General features: G+C 38.1%; 1 protein-coding gene across 3 annotated transcripts in view; it reads left to right on the top strand.

Annotated features, from left to right (window-relative positions):
• The window catches only part of asic1b (acid-sensing (proton-gated) ion channel 1b), a 353,138-nt gene that overhangs the window by 312,077 nt on the left and 16,420 nt on the right, over positions 1-24,641 (top strand). For all 3 annotated transcript variants that reach the window (XM_053483969.1, XM_053483967.1, XM_053483968.1), the window contains 5 exons: positions 8,130-8,280; positions 11,646-11,702; positions 13,951-14,104; positions 23,400-23,491; positions 23,734-23,813. In XM_053483969.1, coding sequence (XP_053339944.1) covers positions 8,130-8,280; positions 11,646-11,702; positions 13,951-14,104; positions 23,400-23,491; positions 23,734-23,813 — 534 coding nt within the window. The remainder of the gene's footprint in view (positions 1-8,129; positions 8,281-11,645; positions 11,703-13,950; positions 14,105-23,399; positions 23,492-23,733; positions 23,814-24,641) is intronic.

Here is a 24,641-nt window from a genome sequence, read left to right as displayed (position 1 = left end):
CTGTATGGTATTGTGTAACTACTGTAGAGATTACTATAAAACTTCTCAAGTGGTTACTCACCTATTCTCTTCTCTAAAGGCACGGTTAACTTGCCTAACACCTGTGTAAGTCACTTGAGGCCTCTTTTATACTCTGATACACGATTAAAGCGTTCTTCCAGTTAAGTTTGCACAGGTGCAGCTTGAGTGAGACTCATCTGAAAGCAGAGTGTTGCATTGTGAAGGCCAGTGTTTCTCGGTGAACACAGTCTGCTAAGTGATGCAATTTGTGTTCAGAGATTTAAACAGCTGTAATTTAGGGAAATATTTGAGTGAGACCAGATCTGATTGTGCTTTAAACTTTAGCAGTTTTGATTTATGTTGTTGATACATGAGCTTCGAGTTATGTGGATAAATTAATTTTATGGGGTGTGTGTGTGTGTATAAAATGGGTTAAGAACTGTAATTTGCAGCTTTCCAGTGAAAATTAATACACTTTAAAAGGGCTTGGGTGCTTTTAGAAAGAAAGGAGTCTTACAGTCTGGAGACGTAACTAACACTCAGTTTTTTTAAGCCTGTGGACAGGAAATGTCAGCCTTAATCTTTTCAAGAGCAGGTGAGAGGTGGCCTGATACTGATGCATGGTCCGTAAGCTCTCCGGCCCTCGTAATTGGAGGCGAATGAAATCCCGACTTGAAGCGAATCGATTTTTTTTCTTCTTTGTAACGTCCAGCTCGCTTAACTTTGCTGTAGCATGCAGATCTCATCACAAATCCTGAGTTTCTCACCTTCTTTACCGAGTGCATGTGCTGCCCTTGTCTCCTTTTTATCCTTAACCACTTTACATGTAAATCAGCCGAACAAAACACACAGAGGATGGACATGCCGCCCTTTATTATATAAGCATACATGTTTAAATGCACACGGCCTGCAAGTTGCCTATGGAACTTTGCACATTGCTCATTTTTTCAAACAAATAAGGACCAACTTAAATGTACAGGCTATCTAACCTGCATAGCCTTTGAACTTAACATCTCATACACTTCTTTTTCCATTCTATCTTAGTACTTGAACATATTATAAATTTTACAGCTAGTAAAAAGTCTTCTATATTTGTATAATTTTTTCTCTCATTCCAAAATTTATTTCTTTATTTGAATACTGTGTTTCTTTTTTAAATTTTAGGTCACGAATGGTCATATAGGAGGCGGCACGGCTGTGTAGTGGTTACCACTGTCGCCTTGCACCTCCCGTCTCTGTGTGCATGGAGTTTGCATGTTCTCCCAGTGCTTGCTGGGTTTCTTCTGGGTACTCCGGTTTCCTCCAAAGCCATGCAGATTAGGCTGATTGGAATTCCCAAATTGATTGTAATGTGTGAGTGAGTGTGTGTTTTTGTGTGTGCCCTGTGATGGATTGGCACCCTGCCCAGGGTGTACCCTGCCTCGTGCCCTACAGTAAGTCTCCTAAGATAGGCTCCAGGACCCTGCGACCCTGAATATAGAATAAACCGGTATAGAAGATGAGTAAGTGAGTGAGGACGGTCATATAGGCATACCACACTATATATGGCTGTGTATGTGACAAATAAAATTTAAATTCAAATTTTTGAATTTGAACTTAAATGTCTCTGCTGTTTTTGCTGATCGTGCTAATAGTCAATTGGCTACAGGCACTAGTTTCACAGGGCAGCTTTGAACAAAAGCAGTTTTTAATGATTAACTGTTCCACCCTCCTTTTCTTTCAATTCCAGATAACTGCTTTTAGCTGGAGCTATTCATGTTCAGCAATGCTAATAGGCTACATGCTCATTCCCCTCTCTACTCCAGCATGGACTGACGATGAAAACGATTGCAAACTGAACAGGCTGTTCTCACTATATTTAATTAACCTGGTCACTCAGGCTGAGTCTCCTATCAATGACAAGCTGTCTCTCCCTTGCGCCATCTGACTAACGCAATTATAGCTGAACATTTTAAATAGAAACAGTTAATATTTTCTTTTTTTTTTTTTTTGTCTGCCAACTCTAAGGTTTATTTGCATTCGCATCACATTTTGCTCCTTTCTTATTATTACTATTTGTATGTGTCCGAGTCTGTCGGAAGGGTTGATTCATTCAAATTATTGTAGGATATGAGGACAAAATGAGACAAAAAAAATGTTGCTTTTCTTTAAGAGTGGTGAACATTGTTGGTGAGCAAATTTTTTTTTTTAAATTCAGAGTGATTTGATAGTGTAACTACTGTAGACAACATCGGGTGGTGATCTTCATTATGAATTTTAAGGTAGATACTGTATGAAGAACATGAGAGTGAGGATTGAACCCAGGATTAGATGGTGGAAGTTGAAGAAGGGAGAGCTGTGTGAGAGAAGAGAAGAGAAGAGAAGAGAAGAGAAGAGAAGAGGTGAGTCAGGTATTGGCCAGTGGCAAAGAGATGCGGGACAACTTGTCAGCTACTGCAGAAGTGGTAAAGGAGACAGCTAGGAAAGTATTTGGCAGGACATCAAGACAGAGAAAGGAGGATAAGGAAACTTGGTGGAATGAGAAAGTACAGGAAAGCATCAAGAGATTGGGAGGTAATAGAGATGAGGAGAGCAGACAGGAGGATAAGGAGATGAGATGCGATGCAAAGTGAAGAGGAAGTGGCAAAGACAAAGGAATAGACACATAGTGAGTTGTATATGGAAGGAAGGTGGAAAGTATTTATATCAACTGGCCAGACCAAGTACATCTTTTATCATGTGGCTAGGGTGATAAAAGATGCAGATGGATGGAAATGTACTGACAGGAAGAGAGATGTTTAAGAAAGTGGATGAATAATGAAAATGAGAGAGAATGAAGAGGTTAGATGAGGTGCTGGTAGTGAATCAGGTAGTACAGGGAATTAGTAAGGTTGAAGTGAGGACAGCTATGAAAAGGATGAAGAGTGGAAAGGCAGTTGGTCTGGATGAGATGGAGATGGAAGTGTTTTGGAGCGATAACAGTGAAGTGGCTTATTAGATATTAAAAGATTTTTAAAGAGAGGGTGCCTAATGAGTGAAGAAGAAATGTTTTAGTTACAATTTTTAAGAACGAGGGGGATGTGCAGACCTGCAACCACTACAGAGGCATAAAGCTGAAGTGCCACACCACGAAGTTATGGGAAGTAGTAGTGGCAGGTAGGTTGAGAAGAGAGGTGACAATCTGTGAGCAGCAGTATGGCTTCAACCCAAGAAAGAGCACCACAGATGCCGTGTTTGCTCTAAGAATAATGATGAAGAAGTATAGAGAAGGTCAGAAAGAGTTGCATTGTGTGTTTGTAGATCTAGAGAAAGTCTATGACAAGTGCAGTTGCGAGGAGTAGAGGTAGGAAAGGTAGAGGAAATACAGTGTATTTAAATATTTAGGGTCAACTGTCCAAAGCAATGGGGAGTGTGGTAGAGAAGAGAGTGCAGGCAGGGTGGAATGGGTGGAGAAGTGTAACAGGAGTGATTTGTGACGGAAAGGTATCGGCAAGAAAGAAAGAAAACATTTACAGCACAGTAGTGAGACCAGCATTGTTGTATGGTTTGGAGATGTCGCCACTGGCAAAAAGACAGGAAGCAGAGCTGGAGGCAGCAGAGCTGAAGATGCTGCGATTTGCTTTGGGAGTGACAAGAATTGACAGAATTAGAAATGAAATGATATATTAGAAGGGACAGCGCAGGTAGGATGGAGTGGGGACAAAGTTAGAGAGGCAAGATTAAGATGGTTTGGACATGTGCAGGGAGGACATGTGGAAGGTTGGATGTAATTTATTTATATATTTATTTATTTGCAATGTTAAATCAGTAGCTAATTGTGAATTAAGGGCCCATATTTACTAAGGGTCGAGTAGGAAATTGTTCCTTTACGGCCAAAAATTTTCAGATTGAAGCAATTTTTATCCTTCTTTAGGAGTAGTGGTAGGAATACTTTATCAACATTCTTAAAATAAGAAATCACTTCTATCTCCACCAAAATGTAGGAGAGCTCGGGAGGTGTCCTAACTGGTGAGGAGTAGCGAGGAAATGGTGTTCAGGCAGAGATGCGCGCGGAGGAGAGACGTTTTAGTACATTGAGTGAAAGTTCATAAAAGATACAGTATGTAACTGTCCAATAATGAACTGTTCTAAAGATTCAGCTTTGTATCTAACAAAAAAAACTATTTCTAATTGGTCACGGCAGAAAAAAGGAATTATCCATGTTTAATGAACGAAACCTGACAAAACACTGCTTTGTGTTTAAAAAAAAAATGTTGGAAAAAAACATCCATTTTATCTCACAAAACATGCATGATGCATTTCGGTAAGAATTGACTTTGTGGCTGTTGTCGTGCTAATCCACCCCCTCTGAAATCTTTGGCGATGATCTTCTTCTTTTTGTCTGTCTTGGCAGGGTGATCTGTTATTTTTGTCAGTAACAGACTTAGCATTAGAAGGAAATTGGGGATTTTAAAATATCTATAATATTCCTAATGCCCTTATAATGAATGCATTTTATTATAAAAAATATCCATTTTTACAGACAACCTTTAGACACCTTCCTCTTTCTCTCCACTGAGCTATTTACAAGGGACAGCTACAGATTACTGGCTATATTCACTATTCATTCAACATAGACATTCTTACTTTTTCTTTTACTTTTTCATTAAATTTCATGCTGTACAAATATAACTCTTTCCTTTCCTTTAAACGAGTTGTACTAAATACAGCATAGACATCAAAGATACCACTCAGTTTAGCCCAGTGAGACTGCAGAAACTTCATCTGAGTTTCAGTTAATCTTTAGGATGCATTTTTGCATGGAAAGAGGATTGTGCAATTTGACTCCAGTTACAAACTTTACAATCAGTATACCAAATTATAATGACCAGGACCTATAGGAAACTGCTTATATGCTTAGATATATAATTGACTGGCGAATTTTGAAACTGTGCTCATGGTTTCTCAAGTATCGCTACACGTTAGAAAATTTTAGAATTTAACAAATTCCATAATGTTTAATTAACAGTTAGAGTGTTTTATTAACACACACCAGTGTTTATACAGTATGAGTCCAGTTAAAGGGAATTTTAATGACAGATGGTCCAAGTATCTATGGGGCTCCAGAGACCTGCTTCTTATCCTTCATAGGGTCAAAGGGATCCTGGAGCCCATCACAGGAAGCTCAGGGCACGAGGTGGGGTCCCCCGTGAACACAGTGCTAACCCATCCCAGAGCATTAGCACACACACTCATACCCAATAACATACTATGTGCAATTTAAAATTGTGTGCATGTTTTTGGACTGTAAGAATAAATCAAATTAGACAGATACCACCCAACCCAGGAGGTGAAAGTTGATAGTGCTAACCACTAAGCCACCGCCGCAGGTCAAACAGTTTATGCTTCTTTTTTTTAAATATACCAAACGTTCTCTTAGTTTTCATTTATTCATTCATCGTCCAAGTGCTTTTGACTCGTGGCTGCTTACTGGCTGGATGCAAGGCCATGTCTTTGGCCCATGTTGGCCAGTGAAGTTGTTTTCCTTTTTCCGTTTAACATCCTGTTGAGGCTCCTGCTTCTGCATCCCTTGAGCCTTTTGTGCACTTTTAAATGTAAGTCATTGCCCATACAGTATTTGAATATGGAAACTTACTTGTGCTGGATTTTCTTTTTTTTTTTTTTTACGTTTCGAGAAACGTTGAAAATTTCATACAAACTAACTGAGATCAAAGAGCACCATGAACAGAATGCATGGCAGCTGTAACAGTTCCCAAGACTAAAGGATGGGAAGCAGGCTTGAGTCTCTGTAGGGAATTTTATTTTGCAGTCTGTTCACTGTTTATTTCAACAACTGTGCTTTTCAGCCAGGTAGAAAATTAACTAAGTCACTCACTCGCTCACTTTTCCACTCTTCATTCTGTGCTGCCTTCTCGTCACTCTCAGAGATCATATTTCTTGATCGTAATTTTAAGAGATACTGTAGGTTTTATATATATATATATATATATATATATATATATATTTTTTTTTTTTTTTTTTTTTTAACTATAATTATCCTTTATTTCCAAAAACTTAAGATATTTAATAGCATGTCATTTTCATTGATTTTGACTATAAAAAGATTTATATACACTCTCTCTCATTTATTCTCTATACTGCTTGTCCAGTACAGGTCATGGGAGGCCTGGAGCCTATCCTAGAAGTGCCCCTAGGCAGGGTTCACCCTGGACAGTATGTCAGTTAATCATAATAACAAACACTATTGTGGAAATTTATTATGCAACTTAAAAAACTAAAATTTTGAATATATATTGAGGCAAAAACTAATGTATTACAAAATGTGCTGAAATGTATATAACAAGATGGAAGCTGTCATTCATATGTAACGTCAATGACTTATTACTTAAAATATATATATAAATGAATTATTAAGTAATATTAATATCATCCTTAATAATAATGAATGGTGCATGAAATTAATGCCAGGTTTCGCGTGACCTCCATGTGTCTTTTCGCTCCAGCAAGACTCAGTGACTGATCGGTAATTTTGCATGTCCATTTCCGGTGAAGTAATGAACCATTGCAGTCATTTCATTCATAATGAAACAGAGTATAATAAAATGGGAACTATGATGTGATCAGGGAGAGAGAAACTGACACTATATGCAAGCTGTAAAATATGAACAGTTGTAGTACAGTGGACCGAGCTGGTTTATTTTATATTTCCACTAAACAGATAAGTACTGGCACCATGGTAACTTTTGCACTAACCAGTCCCATCATGCACCACAAAACAGTGAGTCTTAAACCAAAATGACTAAATATTACACAAGAAGAGGGGCAGGGGTAGCTCCGTGGATAAGGTGCTGGACTGTTGACCAGAAGGTCCTCGGACCGAGCCCAAGCCCATGCGCCACCAGGCTGCTGTTGTCGGGTCTTTTAGAAAGGTCCTTTCCCCTTAACTGCTTAGATACAATCTGGTGTCAAGCTGTCAACCCATCCCTGTAAGAAACTGCCACTGAACCGGGGGACATATCTCCAGGAGTAGGCAGTTTTTGCTGCCTGATGGCAAGTGGATAGACCCTTATCCCCCTATTCCTTATAACGCGAGGAGAAGTTTTGTCCTTGGGGATGCTTCTGTTGTTTAAAAATGCAATTATCATTCATTTATACAAATATAATAATCTGCTTATTTAGTAATAAAGTTGAAATATATAATATAATATAATATAATATAATATAATATAATATAATATAATATAATATAATAACATACCTTCGAGGATTTACCATACAGTTTGAAACACAGCTTATGTGCTGCATAATGTTGTTTACTGTATTTGAGAGTTGGTTTTCTTTTTTTTGGGGTTTTTTTTTTGGAAGCCTATCTCCAGGCACAAGGCACACACTTGCTTACACACACACTCATCCTCCATATCCCCTGAAGCAAAGCCTCTTTCAAATCCTGCACTGTCGTAGTTGGCTTTTAAACAAGCTTCCAGTGCGCTCCTGGAAACAGGTAAGCGAGAGTGGATTAACGCTATCCGCATTTGATTTCCTCGTTTTGACAGATGCTTTTTACTCCCCGAGAATAACAAGTGGGGCAGAATTCAATTCAGGTATTTAGCAGAGTAATTGAGGGTCATTCTCCAGATAGACAACATTGCCTCTAACAGTCCAGGGATTAAAACTTTTTACTCCTGAGCCACTGCTGCCCATTTGCAAGGAGTGAAGTCATTACTGGGCAGAATGGAAGAACATTGCATCTTCTGACTAAGATTCCCTGCACTGAGCTGTCACTTGTGGGTTGATGTTTTTCCTCATTCCTCTAGCCGGAAAAAGAAAATGATCTTGGGGTTTTAGTAATTAGATTGGGATGTTAACAGTCACGATATGAGAATTGATGGATGCGCATGCTGATGCGTTAGTGCTGAGGTTCTTTAGAGGAGTCAGAAACAGAGGACACACAGGTTGAGGATTGTGCGTATATCTGTGTTTCAATCATTTGTGCATTGTGCATTAATAATTATGTCAGGGGACAGACTTCGTAACACAAAGTCGTTTCAACAATGTCATAAATATCATAATGAATATGAATAAACTGATTTCTTCTTCTTTCTTTCTTTTTTTTTTTGTTTATTATGCTTTCTTTTCATGTGTACTTGCAGTTGACCTACCTGCCCCCTCCATGGGGCGACTGCAGGTCCGAACCCATGGACTCAGACTTCTTTACCACCTACAGCATCACAGCATGCCGCATCGACTGTGAGACACGCTACCTGGTAGAGAACTGCAACTGTCGCATGGTTCACATGCCCGGTGAGGACATTACCTTCATTTATCATTACTCAAAATCACAAATGCAAATAATGTTACCTTTTGGAGCTATACTTGCATCAACTATCCATCTCAACTTGGCTGATCGAATCTGAATGGAATATCTGTCGAGTTGAAGAGTTTTTGGATCTGTGCACTTGCATCAAAGCATTTTCTGTAACAACAGAAAAAATGGTCCAATGAAGGAAAAAAGTGGAGGTTAGGATACCGGATTAAGGATAATGAGTCTTCCATGTACTTTAACATTTCAAAACAAGGACGAATAAAAGATATGATCCATGTATCAAAGGCAGAATTTTCACCCAAGTAAAATATGTTAAACAAAAATAAATAATGGCAAATAGTAGAAGAGTTATATGTTTACTTTTTTAAAGGTAAAATACATGGTGGCAAAGTGACTTAGTGGTTAGTAGAGTCGCGGGTTCAAGTCCTGCCTCGGGTCTGTGTGCATGGAGTTTGAATGTTCTCCCCATTCTTGGTGAGGTTCCTTTTGGTACTTATTTTTTTTTCCACAGTCCAAAGACATGCAGATTAGGCTAATTGGCGTTTCCATATCGGCCATAGTGTGTGTGTGTGTGTGTGTGTGTGTGTGTGTGTGTGTGTTTGCTTGTGTCCCCTGTGATGGATTGGCACCCCGTTCATGGTGTACTCTGGTGTACATCTCATGCCCCGAGTCCCCTGGGATAGGCTTCCGGCTTCCTTTGAGTGAGTGGGTTAGATAGACATATTATAAATATGTAAAAGCTACAGAAGGCCAGAATAATTTTTTGAGTAATTGGAATTCTTTTCACTGTCGGTTTAATAAGGACACATGGAGGATATTTTACTGAGATTGGCTGTAATTTGTACACTGTAATTTAGCTGTAATTTTTAGAGTGTGTGTTAGATGTTTTACTCATCTCTGAACTACAGTACAACATTTGCACACAAAAAAAAAAAATTCCTGCTTGATAAACAATTCACCTCTTCAACAAAATGGAAAGCTCCAACTCAGCGATGGAGCATGAGGGCCTATTTACTGTCTTTAGCCTTGTCCCTTCCTCAGTTGCTATGACTACATCCCAGTGGGGTTTAATTATGAAAGTTGTTTTGAGAATAGACACCACTTATTGTATTGGTCTCTAGGCCCTTTTATAATTTTGCCTGCAGGTAGACACGCGAAGTTCAAAAGGTGGTTTGGACGTTGTGGAGGAACATCTTGAGGGCGATTTGTGGAATGCCATGAAAGTAGTTCTTTACCTGCTTGCAGCTTAATCCTGGATCACAACTGGAGAAAATTAAAGGAAATAAAGAAAGAAAATCTCCCAAATATCTCACAACTGTCAGCATATTAGACTGGAAATAAAAATGAATTCCTTAAGGAGTTCTACATTTCTGAAAGCTGATCCTATTTAGAAACCTAAGGAATAAAGAAAATCGCTTTTGTAGAGATCTACAATAAATGCCAGGACAAAACAAGAAAGCCTGTTGGGTTATTTTCTACCCACCAGAAAGCTCTCCCATATCAGCAGCTACCAACTGAGGAAGACGAAAGCCAACACAAAGGCTTTCTCTGAGACATGTGGACTGAGCCACCTTTTTCAAACTGCCGCTAATGCTGCACAGCATCACAGGACAGTGTATCACGCTAGGAAAGCTCCTACCTGTCCTCTTGTTCATACATGAGCTCATGACACCAATGATTGGCTAGTGTCACTGTGATTAAAAGGAGAAAGGGAGTGTGCCATCCCACACACCAAGAAAGCATTTCCACTTATCGTATGATCAAGATAAAAAATTTGCGACCTCTGTACAGTGTTTTCCCTTCTTAATTTAAACTTTTGTGGCTGGAAATTTTCCTGTATAAAGTAGAATTGTATCTAATGATTTCTCACTCACTCACTCTCTCACTCATCATCTATACCGCTTTATCCTGTATTCAAGGTCGCGGACGGTCTGGAGCCTATCCCAGGAAACTTAGTGCTCAAGGCAGGGTACACCTTGGACAGGGTGCCAATCGCAAGGCACACACTCAGACAGTCATTCACACACTACGGGCAATTTGGAAATGGCAATTAGCTTAATCTGCATGTCTTTGGACTGTGGAAGGAAACCGGAGTACCTGGAGGAAACCCACCAAGCCTGGGGAGAACATGCAAACTCCATGCACACAGCTGGCCGGGAATCAAACCTGGCCGGGAATCAACCTGGACCCTGGAGATGCAAGGCGACAGTGCTAACCACGACACCACTGTGCCACCCCAAATGATTTCTCCATGACATTTAATAAATTAAGAAATTTGACTGTCTGTCCTTTTCTACAAGATTGGGATTTGATATGGACAAAAGCACAAGACTCAGGTTGGACAAACCTGTTGGTCAAGGATCATTGACTGGATTACTATTATTATTATTTTTTTTTTTTAAACACCAGTCTGAGTTGTAAAAACACAGTCGTAGAATGATTAATACATGATAAGTATGAAAAAGCTGTTCAAAGCTTACAGAAAGCAGGCTTATTTCCCGTGAGAATTTCAGCATTATGTCAGTTTAACGCCTTAGCCAATAGTCAGAGCTCAGCTATTAGTCAATATCTTACCGGAAATTAAAATTGGTATCAGTTTACACCCACTCAGTGCAAATGATCATTTTGGAATTGGCCATGTTCATGTGTCTTGCTTGATGAAAGCAGGTGCATTTAAAGCTGTCACAGTGCTTTGTGAATGACTCAGGGAGTTTGGATGCCACTGAGCTTTTGGCTCTTGGATACACCGTGCTCTGTTTGATAATTTCCGAAGACCTTTCTCATTAGTGTGATATGTGAGTGGCAAAACATAATGAGCAATGAGAGCAATAATGTCATATGGTAATCTGCTATATCTTGGATGTACTTGTTATTTTTCCCCCTCTTTCTCTCTCTCTCTCTCTCTCTCTTAACCTATCTATCTGTCACACACATACATTTGGAGGGAATAAGGTGCAGCATTAATGAAATCAATTAAATGATGAAATCAGATTTGAAGGAGAAGTCACAGGCAGATAAGGACAGCATGATTGACAAAGACACAGTTTAATTAAAGGAGCTGACGCCAGATGCTTTACTTGCCCCATGTTATCTACTTTCAGAGCCAGAACATCATGTTCACTTTGTCCTCCTTTCATTTCTGTTTTACATCTCCCTTGTTTCCTTCTACTTGATTGTTTGGTTTGCTTGAATTGGGATTCTAATTTGCTCTCATTCCTAGGCCTGGTGGTTTTTTTAATTTTATTTTTTACATTTTTTTACTGCCAATGTGATATGGTATGTCTCACCTGCAATATATTTTCTTTTAAACTTCTTACCTTGCTTGTGCTTTTTGTCTTTCTAGGAGATGCTCCATACTGCACTCCAGAACAGTATAAGGAGTGTGCAGATCCAGCTTTGGGTGAGTAGAAACAGAGATGATCCATAAGATATTTCAGTGGCCTAGAGTTAAAATAGTTGAAGTAACACTTCGCTAATAACATTTTAATTAAGATCTGATCTTCGGTTCAATCCAGAGTTTTACTTTGTTTTTCTACTTATGACATTTTTCACATCCCTGTATTTTACTTCAGCATTATTATTATTATTAGTGGGGTTTTTTTTTTTTTTTTGCTTTTTTTTTTTTTTTTTTACTCCACTATATCCTAAAACAAATACCTGTACTTTCTATTTCACTACATTTGTGCATTGAATTAAATAACAACAGTAGTGTGGAGTATTTGAAGTGCCACGTGCCAATGATATATCTAATTGCATGATTTGCATTTTTGCTTTCCCTCCTTGAAATGCTAGGTTATGGAGCAGGTGTTTTAAACCAGAACTGGAGATGATTTTCAGATAGTGATGAAAACAGCACATTCACAGGAGAAAAGAGAGAGAGAAACTCTAACTGTGACTTAAAGGCTACAGTGAGCTAGTGCAAGTAAATTTGAACGTAGGTTCTTTTGTCCTTTTACTCAAGTAAATGGCAGACTTCTACATTTTAGTTAACTGAAAGTAGAAGTCAGCCATTTACATCTCTATTTGAACAAAATGGCAACAAAAAATTATTTTATAATAAAATTGTTTGTGATTTTCTTTTTTATTATTATTATTATTTTATTGACATTTCAGTCAGTTTTTACTTCAGTTAACGGTTTCCCACAATCCAGTTCTTCTACGTATATGGAATTCAGCCCTTGCATCATCTATACCTAAAGACAGTGATGCAGCGACTATTCCTTTAGTCTGTCCAGCTCTCTCAGTTTTCCCATGTGTACATTCTGCTCTGCTAATGTCATCATCACCATCAATGCGCTTATTAAAGTACAAATTGCTAACTAGCTGGTTGTATTATTGAAACTTTGAGTCCAGTGTTTGTCTAATCCACTCCTATACTGGATTACTTATCAACATGAATATTGCTGGAAATAATGATTGACTGTTGTTATGCATTATGTTTAAGGTTAAGAATTCTTTTATCCCTAAACATGACTTTTACCAATGTTTGTGATGTCAGGGTGGCAAACAAATACAAATTTTCTCTTATGAAATACAGCACCAACTGAAAAGAATATTTCCCGTGATCAATAATAATAATACCAATTAATTTCATATGTTTAAGGCTGGATTTTACTTACAGTTTTGTTTAAAAAAAAAAAATAGGGTTGAACTAATCAGAGTTTTTCCCTGTTTCTGTTGTCAAGGTAGATACAGTCTCGCAAGCAAATTCATTAGTTTAAGGAGCTGAACAGGACTCCTAATGCGTTCGATTAATCATCAGCATAATTAGGAAGTGACTGTGGAATCAGCCGGTAGAGATTTGATTTTCAATTACTGAGGCCATTTCATTTGAAAACAACATCTTGGTTTCAGAAATTCCTGTAAACACAGGCAGTAGCCTTACCCTTGCCTTTTTTCTGTAATTGTGCATGTTTATATGCAGTCAGTCTCAGCATATGCACTAGGTTTGGGAGTTTGGTACTGTATGTATTACAAAGCAGGTCAACAAACTGGGTAACCTCCAAATTTCATCTGTCAGGGTGGTACAGTGGTAGTGCTGACTTGCTTGATGATTTCTTTGTTAAACATGAAAAAAATACAATGTACAATGTTTAGATTTGGGTTTAACTGTGTAATATTTTGTCCATCAGCTGATATTTTTATTGTTCATGTTGAATTGTCTTTGGTAGATGTTAGCTATAGTTGAAAGCCAATGTCTTTTTGGTTCTTTCATCTATGCTGCTTCCACTGTCTTTTCAACTGAAACCTGCTTCTTTTAGTGCAAAGGAATGCACTGAACTGAATATAGAGAATGTTTTGTAAGGTGGAGAATGAGAAAGACAGAAAGTGAAATTAGCCCATTTAGACTGAGGCAGCCAGTTCTGCCAGGCAACTCACTCTCTCTGAGCACCACCACTCGTTATGGATAGCTGAGCCTGAGGCAGTGATGGGGCTCATTTTATGATTCCTCTTTTCATCCCTTTCCATTGTGCTTCCTTTGTCCACCCCCGTAGCTCTTCTCATTGCCCCCCACTACAACACCCACTTTACTTCTTCACTTGTTCCACACTGTTTGAATTTTTTCCCTCTTGCCATCAATCTGCTGTGATCACCATCCAGACTAATGGCACCTCTTTTTCTTCCATTCCCCTCTCTGTTGTTGCTAGATTTCCTGGTGGAGAGAGACAATGATTACTGTGTGTGTGAAACACCTTGCAACATGACACGCTACGGCAAAGAGTTGTCCTTCGTCAAGATCCCCAGCAAGGCCTCGGCCAAATACCTGGCCAAGAAGTTCAACAAGACAGAGCAGTACATTGCGTAAGTGTCATTTACACAAGCCAGTCACAGTACATTTCCTTTTTTTTTAATTAATTTAGACAGTGAGATGTTTTACAAGTGTATGCGCACCATGCCCCTTTACCCAGAACTAATTCTCACAATGTTGTCTAGTTCAGCTTTAGGGTAGCTCAGTAGTTATCAAAGTGCAGCATATTAGTGAAGCATATCTAGGGGGTTGGAAAAAAGAAAAACTAATGAATAACCTTTGAAGAATATACATATTAGCTAGGGAAGCACCAAAGCACTGATAAATTGAAAAAACTGTACCTTATCAGAATATTCGGAACACATCATATTTCTGCAGCACTTTTTGAAGCAATGCATTCCAGTTTTCATCTTTAAAAGCCCACGACAATTAGTCCCCTTCATGTCACTGCAGTTTGGTTGAATTAGGGTCCAATCACTTTGTCAATCAAACTTTGCTAGAGTTCATTTGAAAGTGGACTGAGACCACTTCACTCTCATATAATATCAAGATCTAAAGATAATCTCATATCAGTAGTAATTGCCGTGATTGCTGTCACCTATACCCCAGTGTTGTATTCAAACAGATAAAGGGTGCACAGAGCACTTTTGCAAGATCCAGACAGTCACTATTTTCTTCAATATAGAATTGGTTACAGAATTACTGGCATTATAAACATTTTTAAAATAGGAGAAAAGTTTACCCCCTCAGCACAAACAATAAGCTCTCAGTGGGATATAGTTTAGGAGACTGGAGTAGCCATGGAAAAATATTTGTTTCTCTGTTTAATGAAAGATTTTTATGTGGAGTATGGTCCTTAAATATTCAACCATGACCCAGTTTTAACCTCCTGGCGAAGATAGCAAGCCTTTCACTTAAAATCTCCTTTGCATATTTTTTTGCAAAAATGTCTATTTTTATGACTGCTTAACAGTTTTTACATTTCAGAAGTTTTTTTCTACCAGCTTTTTGATTTTTTATTTGATTTTTACAAAATTCTTTTTGATTTGTAACAAATTTCTAATTCTGAGTATGTAAAGTTCACATATATTTTTTTTAGAATTTGGCAGCAGAATTGGTGTAACTCAGTGAGGTCTGTGGGTCAACAACAATAATTGTTAGTTAGTTAGTTAGTTAGTTAGTGAGACAGACAGACAGACAGACACTTTATTGATACATAGTAAAAAACAATGGTTACGCAGTATTCTGAACAACAATGGTCACAGAGTTACCTAAACACCTAAAGTTACTGTAATTAAACCAAAACTTACACGGCATTATAAGCAACAAATCCTGCATGGAACATGCCACATACAGTAGTAGTCTAAAGAACAATGATTGCTCAGTAATTAAAACCACCGCCGTAACACAGTAGTCTAAACAAATACAGCTACACAATAGTCTAAAGACTAACTGTTTTACACAGTCTCCCTTATCTTTATGATACCAATGTGTCCTAACATGGATTCAGAGGAAAAGCCATATTTAACAATGGAAATTTGTTGTTTTTTAATAAATATATTACTAACATTTTTATTTACACCACACTCACTTTGGCATAAGTGTGTATCTGGCAGCAAAGTAGTGTAAAGAAAAACAAACCACTGAGTAGTCCAAACAACAACCACACAGTGATGTAAACAACAAGAGCCACACAGTGGTCTAAACAACAAGAGCCACACAGTGGTCTAAACATCAACAGGCACACAGTGGTCTAAACATCAACAATCACACAGTGGTCTAAACAACAAGAGCCACACAGTGGTCTAAACAACAACAGCCACACAGTGGTCTAAACATCAACAGGCACACAGTGGTCTAAACATCAACAGGCACACAGTGGTCTAAACAACAACAGCCACACAGTGGTCTAAACATCAACAACCACACAGTGGTCTAAACATCAACAACCACACAGTGGTCTAAACATCAACAGGCACACAGTGGTCTAAACATCAACAATCACACAGTGGTCTAAACATCAACAGCCACACAGTGGTCTAAACAACAAGAGCCACACAGTGGTCTAAACAACACCAGCCACACAGTGGTCTAAACATCAACAACCACACAGTAGTCTAAACATCAGCAGGCACACAGTAGTCTAAACATCAGCAATCATACAGTGGTCTAAACATCAACAGCCACACAGTGGTCTAAACAATAGCAGTCGCACAGTGGTCTAAACATCAACAGGCACACAGTGGTCTAAACATCAACAATCACACAGTGGTCTAAACATCAACAGCCACACAGTAGTCTAAACAACAACAGCCACACAGTGGTCTAAACAATAGCAGTCGCGCAGTAGTCTAAACAATAACAGCCACACAGTGGTCTAAACAATAACAGCCACACAGTGGTCTAAACATCAACAGCCACACAGTGGTCTAAACAACAACAGCCATACAGTAGTCTAAACATCAACAGCCACACAGTGGTCTAAACAACAACAACCACACAGTGGTCTAAACAACAAGAGCCACACAGTGGTCTAAACAATAGCAGTCGCACAGTGGTCTAAACATCAACAGGCACACAGTGGTCTAAACATCAACAATCACACAGTGGTCTAAACATCAACAGCCACACAGTAGTCTAAACAACAACAGCCACACAGTGGTCTAAACAATAGCAGTCGCGCAGTAGTCTAAAAAATAACAGCCACACAGTGGTCTAAACAACAACAGCCATACAGTGGTCTAAACATCAACAGCCACACAGTGGTCTAAACATCAACAGCCACACAGTGGTCTAAACAACAACAGCCATACAGTAGTCTAAACATCAACAGCCACACAGTGGTCTAAACAATAGCGGTCGCACAGTGGTCTAAACAATAACAGTCACACAGAAGTCTAAACAACAACAGCCGCATAGTACTCTAAACAACAAGTTTCCCCAGTGGTCTTAACAACAACAACCCCACAGTGGTCTAAACAACAGCCGCACAGTGGTCTAAACAACAACAGCCAAACAGTGGTATAAGCATTAACAGTCGCACAGTGGTCTAAGCAATAACAGTCGCACAGTGGTCTAAACAATAACAGTCGCACAGTGGTCTAAACAATAACAGTCGCACAGTGGTCTAGGCAATAACAGCCACACAGTGGTCCAAACATCAACAGTCACACAGCAGTCTAAACATTAACAGCCACACAGTGGTCTAAACAATAGCGGTCGCACAGTGGTCTAAACAATAACAGTCGCACAGCAGTCTAAACAACAACAGCCGCACAGTACTCTAAACAACAAGTTGCACAGTGATCTTAACAACAACAGGCACACAGTGGTCTAAACATCAACAGGCACACAGTGGTCTAAACATCAACAATCACACAGTGGTCTAAACATCAACAGCCACACAGTAGTCTAAACAACAACAGCCACACAGTGGTCTAAACAATAGCAGTCGCACAGTCGCGCAGTAGTCTAAACAATAACAGCCACACAGTGGTCTAAACAATAACAGCCACACAGTGGTCTAAACATCAACAGCCATACAGTAGTCTAAACATCAACAGCCACACAGTGGTCTAAACAACAACAACCACACAGTGGTCTAAACAACAACAGCCACACAGTGGTCTAAACAATAGCAGTCGCACAGTGGTCTAAACATCAACAGGCACACAGTGGTCTAAACATCAACAATCACACAGTGGTCTAAACATCAACAGCCACACAGTAGTCTAAACAACAACAGCCACACAGTGGTCTAAACAATAGCAGTCGCGCAGTAGTCTAAAAAATAACAGCCACACAGTGGTCTAAACAACAACAGCCACACAGTGGTCTAAACATCAACAGCCACACAGTGGTCTAAACAACAACAGCCATACAGTAGTCTAAACATCAACAGCCACACAGTGGTCTAAACAATAGCGGTCGCACAGTGGTCTAAACAATAACAGTCACACAGAAGTCTAAACAACAACAGCCGCATAGTACTCTAAACAACAAGTTTCCCCAGTGGTCTTAACAACAACAACCCCACAGTGGTCTAAACAACAGCCGCACAGTGGTCTAAACAACAACAGCCAAACAGTGGTATAAGCATTAACAGTCGCACAGTGGTCTAAGCAATAACAGTCGCACAGTGGTCTAAACAATAACAGTCGCACAGTGGTCTAAACAATAACAGTCGCACAGTGGTCTAGGCAATAACAGCCACACAGTGGTCCAAACATCAACAGTCACACAGTGGTCTAAACATCAACAGTCACACAGCAGTCTAAACAACAACAGCCGCACAGTGGTCTAAACAACAAGTTGCACAGTGGTCTAAACATCAACAGTCACACAGTGGTCTAAACAACAACAGCCATACAGTAGTCTAAACATTAACAGCCACACAGTGGTCTAAACAATAGCAGTCGCACAGTGGTCTAAACAATAACAGTCGCACAGCAGTCTAAACAACAACAGCCGCACAGTACTCTAAACAACAAGTTGCACAGTGATCTAAACAACATCAATTCAGTGGTCTTAACAACAACAGCCCCACAGTGGTCTAAACAACAGCCACACAATGGTCTAAACAACAGCCACGCAGTGGCAACTGTTGCACAGAATTATCCTAAAAACAATGATTACACAGCAGTTTAAACCACTGGTTCTCAACTCCAGTCCTGAAGGACCAACTGCCCTGCATATTTTATTGTTTTTCCCTGCACACATCTACCTTAATTCAGAAAAGGCTATTAATTGGCTGATTAGCTAAATCATTTTTTTTTGTTTTGTTTTCTGGAAGCTGAGAAAACACTAAAATGTGTAAGGCATGTGGTCCACCAGGACCAGAGTTGAGAACCACTGGCTTACACAATAATAGTTTCTCAGTAATCTAAACAACAATACTTACACAGGGGCTTATTGGGGAAAAAAATCTGACAACATTTTGTTTGTCTCTTACGACCAGTGAGGCTTTCTGGTTTACCAGATCAAAAAGCTGTGGCTGCTCATTTAAGTGTCAGCCTTGTGCCTTTAAAAAAAATCTGAATAGGGAAGTAGGATTTATCCAAAGGATTTTAGCTGTCAAAGTAAGAAGAGTTTAGATTGAAAAGTCTCAGTAGATCTGAATCAGATAGGACGAAGACATGTAGTTTATTAGATTTAGTTCTGATACTCCCTGTTCCTTGAGCTACATGTCACTTACTGTCTGAACCAAAGACACAACACAGTGTGTCATAGACAGAGAGTGTAAAAATGTTGTTTATGTATGTCAGTGTCGTGGGAATCACATAAAGCATTTTCATTTTACAGTGACTATTTTTATGAATGCGTGATTTTTTTTCCCAATCTGACTTCTTTAGTTAATCTATGACTTAACTTTATTTCTTTTTTCTCTCTAAAATAATGTCCTTGTTATTTGAAATATTTAGTAGTCTTGCCAAAATGCATTCATTCATTATTTTAAGCTTTATATGTAATTTTAATTTAACAATTTTTTCTGAATTTATGCTTACAAACATTTCCAGATGTTGTTCCAGTCTAAGCTGTAACAATGTGATTTATTAAGTCAAGTATAAAGCGTGGTGGATAAATAATAAAATGATTTCATTTTCAACATACTATGAAGGCAGATTATTGAGGACAAAGGAAAGACTCAGAGGTCTTACTTTGACAAGACGATCCAAGTTTTGTACACAAAGTTTAAGGGCAAGTAAAGTCGTGAACCTGAGAGGAAACCAAATGATATACAGCTACAGGAGAATTAAGAACAGATACCTTTCCTCTGTGACCTTTAGAGCTTAATAATCTGCTTTTTTTTGTAACACAAACCAAGTTTCAACCTTTTTACTCAAAATGTGATTTTAAAGTGAACCTATTATTAAGCAAAATGCCACCATATTCATTTAACACTAGACTACCCACTGTGCTATTGTCCTGCTCCAAAATGCCAAGATATTTATAATACAAAACACAATTACCTACCTGCCATCTAAATAATAAATATGGATTTTACATTTTTTTTACATGATTTCTGGCACAGAAAAGTCAAATAAATTTGTTCCATCAGCATTCATGTCCTATTTGAGATTTATTAAAAACCTTTTAAACATTATTAATGCAACCTAAAGGGTTTTTGGATGCAATACAACATCGTACAGTACTATTTGAATCAAATGCACAGAAATACACTGATCGTGGATAGGGATCGGGAATAGGATCCTGGGGACGTAACAAAGTGCCATTTACTTGCGGAGTAATGTTGCCAGCTCGATGCCTGCTTGTATCTGAGCACTTGGGGTGAAGAGCCTTGCTCAAGGGTCCAACAGTGACAGCCCAGCGGTGTCGGCTTGAACTGGAGACGTCCTGATCAGCAAGCCAACGCCTTAACCACACAGATTAGCCATAACACTAAGTCCATTAATATTAAAACAACCTAAGCTTTAGGTTTCTCTAATGCTCAGATCTTTGGGACCACTGGAGGTCTGCTTTGATGTCTGGCATTTGGACGTTAGCAACGGATCCTTTAGGGGTTGTGGGTTGTGGGGTGGGGCTTCCGTGGTTCACGCTTATTGTCCGGCACCATGAGTGCTCAATTGGATTAGGATCGGGGGAGTTTGGAGGCTGGATTAGGATCCTTGAACTCTTTGCTTGCTAAGACCCATACATGTAAAGCTATAATGTACTGGGTGGTCTGATACTTTTCTGTAATAGCCAGCATTGACTGTCTTTTATGATTTGAGACTGGCTAGCTCAGTGGTTAAAGCATTGACCTACTGATCGGAAGGTCCCAGATTTAAACCCCAATATCACAAAGTTTCCACTGTTGAGCTCTTAAACAAGGACCTTTCCCTTAACTGCTTAAATGTATAATTAGATTTAAAAAAAAATGTAAGTCACTCTGGACAAGGGTGTCTGCCAAATGCAAATGTAATTTGTGCTGCATTGGTCCTTTGTGTGGGATTGCTGAGCCACCAGTTTACTGGTAATAAGTCATTTTGATATTCAATGTTTAATTCACCTGGCATTGATGTTAATGTAATGACTGATCAGTGTGTATGGAAAACCGGATGAAACCTAACATGGACCAATGGAGGACACCTATGATGACACCAGAAAACCTGACCTAACAGGAACTAAGACTACAACTTTTAATCAATCACAAGCCTAAACACCACCAGGGATATATATATATATATATATATATATATATATATATATATATATATATATATATATATATATTATTTTATGTTAGGTATATTTTTTTGTGTGTATTATGCACGTAACTTTAGAATCACACACAACTAAGACACACCAGGTTTGAATACTGATGTGAGCAATGCTAGTATTAAATCTTCAATATACAAGCTCAACTCTGAATACGCTCGTTTGTGATTAATTTAATAATCATTTCTTTGAATTCCTTTTAATTTGACTGGAAGCCTAATTAGTAAGTATTGTAAAAGGGAAAATATGTATATGTAAAAAAGAAAGATGCTGATATGCACACTCCCACAGAACACTCCCATAAATGTGCACAGAACCTCTATCTGCAGTGGAAGCTTAACTTATCTGAATATTCTTTTTTTTTTTTTTAAAGATATACATCATGTCTCGGGGGGTGTAATATGATGTCTGTTTCTTTAAGCTCACCTAACCATATCAGAGTCAGAAAAACAAAACCAGGGCAAAAGAGCCTTGAGAAACAATATGTTCTGTTTAATGACTAGCTTAGATCTACAGAGAAAGTTCTTGCAGCTGGATGTTTCACTAGATTTGATTCATCTGCCTACGGTCAGTAAATGTAAATAAAGGTTTTCTGGGTCAGTGATTGTTCATAGTCTTAAGGAAGAGTAAAATTAGATTTGACCTGGGATCAAATTCTTGCAAAGTAAATACTATTTGGTTCAGATGCTAACACCAAACACAAAAACTTGTGAGGAACCAAATTTAAAAGGAAACCCATTCTTATTTGTCCATAAGGTTACCTCCCCTGTCCTAAGGCCTAACCTGGGGCTGCCGGGCTCTTGACAGAGACCCATGAAGCAGCCTTACCTGTAATGAGTCCAAGACTACAGTATTTGGTAAAGTTGATGAGAATTTGAACGAACAAAAATTTTCTTTTTGTTGATATTTTCTGTAAAGAGATGTTTATTTAACATGTACAGTATAGAAGAAGTCTTCAGTTGCAATCCTGTGTAACCATTATTCAGTATTAAGTTGTCATCCAAGAAAACTATAAATGTCATGACATACCATTCTTTATTATTAATTAAAATAGTCATTTTCAACGTATTGTTGTGTTATAAGAGTAATTTATGACTTTATGACAACGCACTCCTACAGTAAGTACATTTATGATGGAATCTGCTTCTGCCAGGCTGCATCACACTATCCCATTATGGTTCATTTTCATACCACAGCACACGTCATCATGTTTGAATTATTATGGTGAAAATTAGAGATGAGTAATAATGAAACTTTCAATAAAATAATTTAAAATACACAAAACAGTGCACTTTGCATTTAATATTCATTTCATATTTAATATCTATCATTTGATATTCAGACACATAAAAGTTGGGAGAAACCTAGAGGCAAGTTTAGCATACTGAAAACACGTCTGTCTTTACATATTTATGAGTAAGATTTAAACAGTTATCCCAATTAAGACCACTCATAACAAGTGCGAGTTTGAAAAGGTTTACAAAAACGTGTACAGACTGACATCAATCTCATTTAAAACTGAAGTGGCTCCGCTTTAAATTACTGACTCCTCCTCTTACTCCATACATCGTTGGTCTTCACTGGTTTCCCAACACTCAGCACAACCACATTTATCTTTTTCAGCACTAAAAGCTGTGACTTTAGCTACTACATTTATGTGTATGTTTTTATTCTTCTGGTGACACTGTAAGTGTTTGTATGTGAATCAGGCAGGACATATATATGTGAAAGCCAACAATCAAATGTCTACAATTTGGCAGGGGGCGAAGCACAAGCAGACCACATCAACCTGGGCTTAGCCAGTAGTATTATTACTAAAATGAAAAAAACTGCGGACACAATGAACCAAGGTTAATAAACAGACAGCTCATGAAGTGAATTAAATTAATGCATTATAGCAATGCTTATCACGTTTTAAACAAATCCCACAAGCTGAAAAGGGGGATTTATCACACATTGCCATAAAAGTTATACAACTATATGCAGTTCTCCTTAAGTACACTTTTTAATGTGACTATAAAATTTGAGAACTTTTTATGTTGAGGAATTTAACTGGTTTGAGTTCACCAGATGTTCATACAAACAAATCGACCTTTGCTTGACTCACTAAGTTCCTCAACCTTTTGACAGGGATAACATCTTGGTCCTGGATATCTTCTTCGAGGCTTTGAACTATGAAACTATTGAGCAGAAAAAGGCCTACGAGCTGCCTGGATTACTGGGTAAGTCATTATTCTTGGTCAAATCAATCCTTTGACATTCAAGTGAGGTATTGAAAAAAGTCTGCTGGTTAATATGATTCTACGTAATCGTGGCACATGTTTAGTAGCTAAATCAAACATCCAATTAAATGCTTACTGTTTACTTATAATCATTTTACATTGCTTGTAATTTGACATTTGTGTGCACTATAAATAATTATAGAAATGAGCACTGTTAAACATCTGGTGTACTCCCTCCCCAGGTGATATTGGTGGTCAGATGGGTCTTTTTATTGGAGCCAGTATTTTGACAATTTTGGAGCTCTTTGACTATCTTTATGAGGTAAGACGTTCCAATGTATGATGGCATTTTAAAAGCATTCAGAAATGCATAGGTCATTTTACAGACGGTACCACTAGTGCATTTGGACCCATACAATTGGGATGAAAATCTTAAAATGTAACGAAAAATTTAATTTAAATATGATTCATAATGATTTATACTTTATTGTTTAAATAACATCTAGACATTAAAAATGCAGGGATGAATGTCACCCAGTTCTGGCATAATATCCCAGTATACAGGTATAATAGAACACGCTGTTGTTGGGATATGTGTAGAACCCAGGATACTAGGGTGCTTTTATTACCCACAGCTTTTTTTTTTATACTTCTTAGGATACAGGTAATATTTACTCCTTTTTATATGTTTTTTTTTCTTTTTATAGTTAATTCCTAACCCAGATTAACCTTAATTATTCATATCTCAGATGAGAATTTTAAATACATTTTTCATTTGCAATAAGGCCACCATTTAATAACATGAATAAAAAAAACAGCATTTTATGTACAGTATGAACAGTATATTTCTAATTCTTTAAAATTAGAGATGTATCAAGTTCAGATTTTTGCAATAGTCTGCCCTGCCAATTTCGATTTTGTCTGACTCCAATTTTCAAGAACCATGATTTAAAGTATACATGAAATGTTTTGTAACTTTTCTGTAATGGAAAAATGTATTGCCTTTGCATACTATTTCTTTAAAACTACACAAAGTTACAGATCGTTTTCTCACTCTTAAATCTCTAAATAAAAAGTTCACAGAGTTGCTTTTTGTACAAATAAAATCCAACTGAAAATGAGGTTACAGCTACACACCAGAGAGGCCGAT

This window comes from Clarias gariepinus, chromosome 23 (assembly GCF_024256425.1).
Source record: "Clarias gariepinus isolate MV-2021 ecotype Netherlands chromosome 23, CGAR_prim_01v2, whole genome shotgun sequence".
NCBI classification, from domain to species: domain Eukaryota; kingdom Metazoa; phylum Chordata; class Actinopteri; order Siluriformes; family Clariidae; genus Clarias; species Clarias gariepinus.
This window is presented reverse-complemented; position numbering and strand designations above follow the sequence as displayed.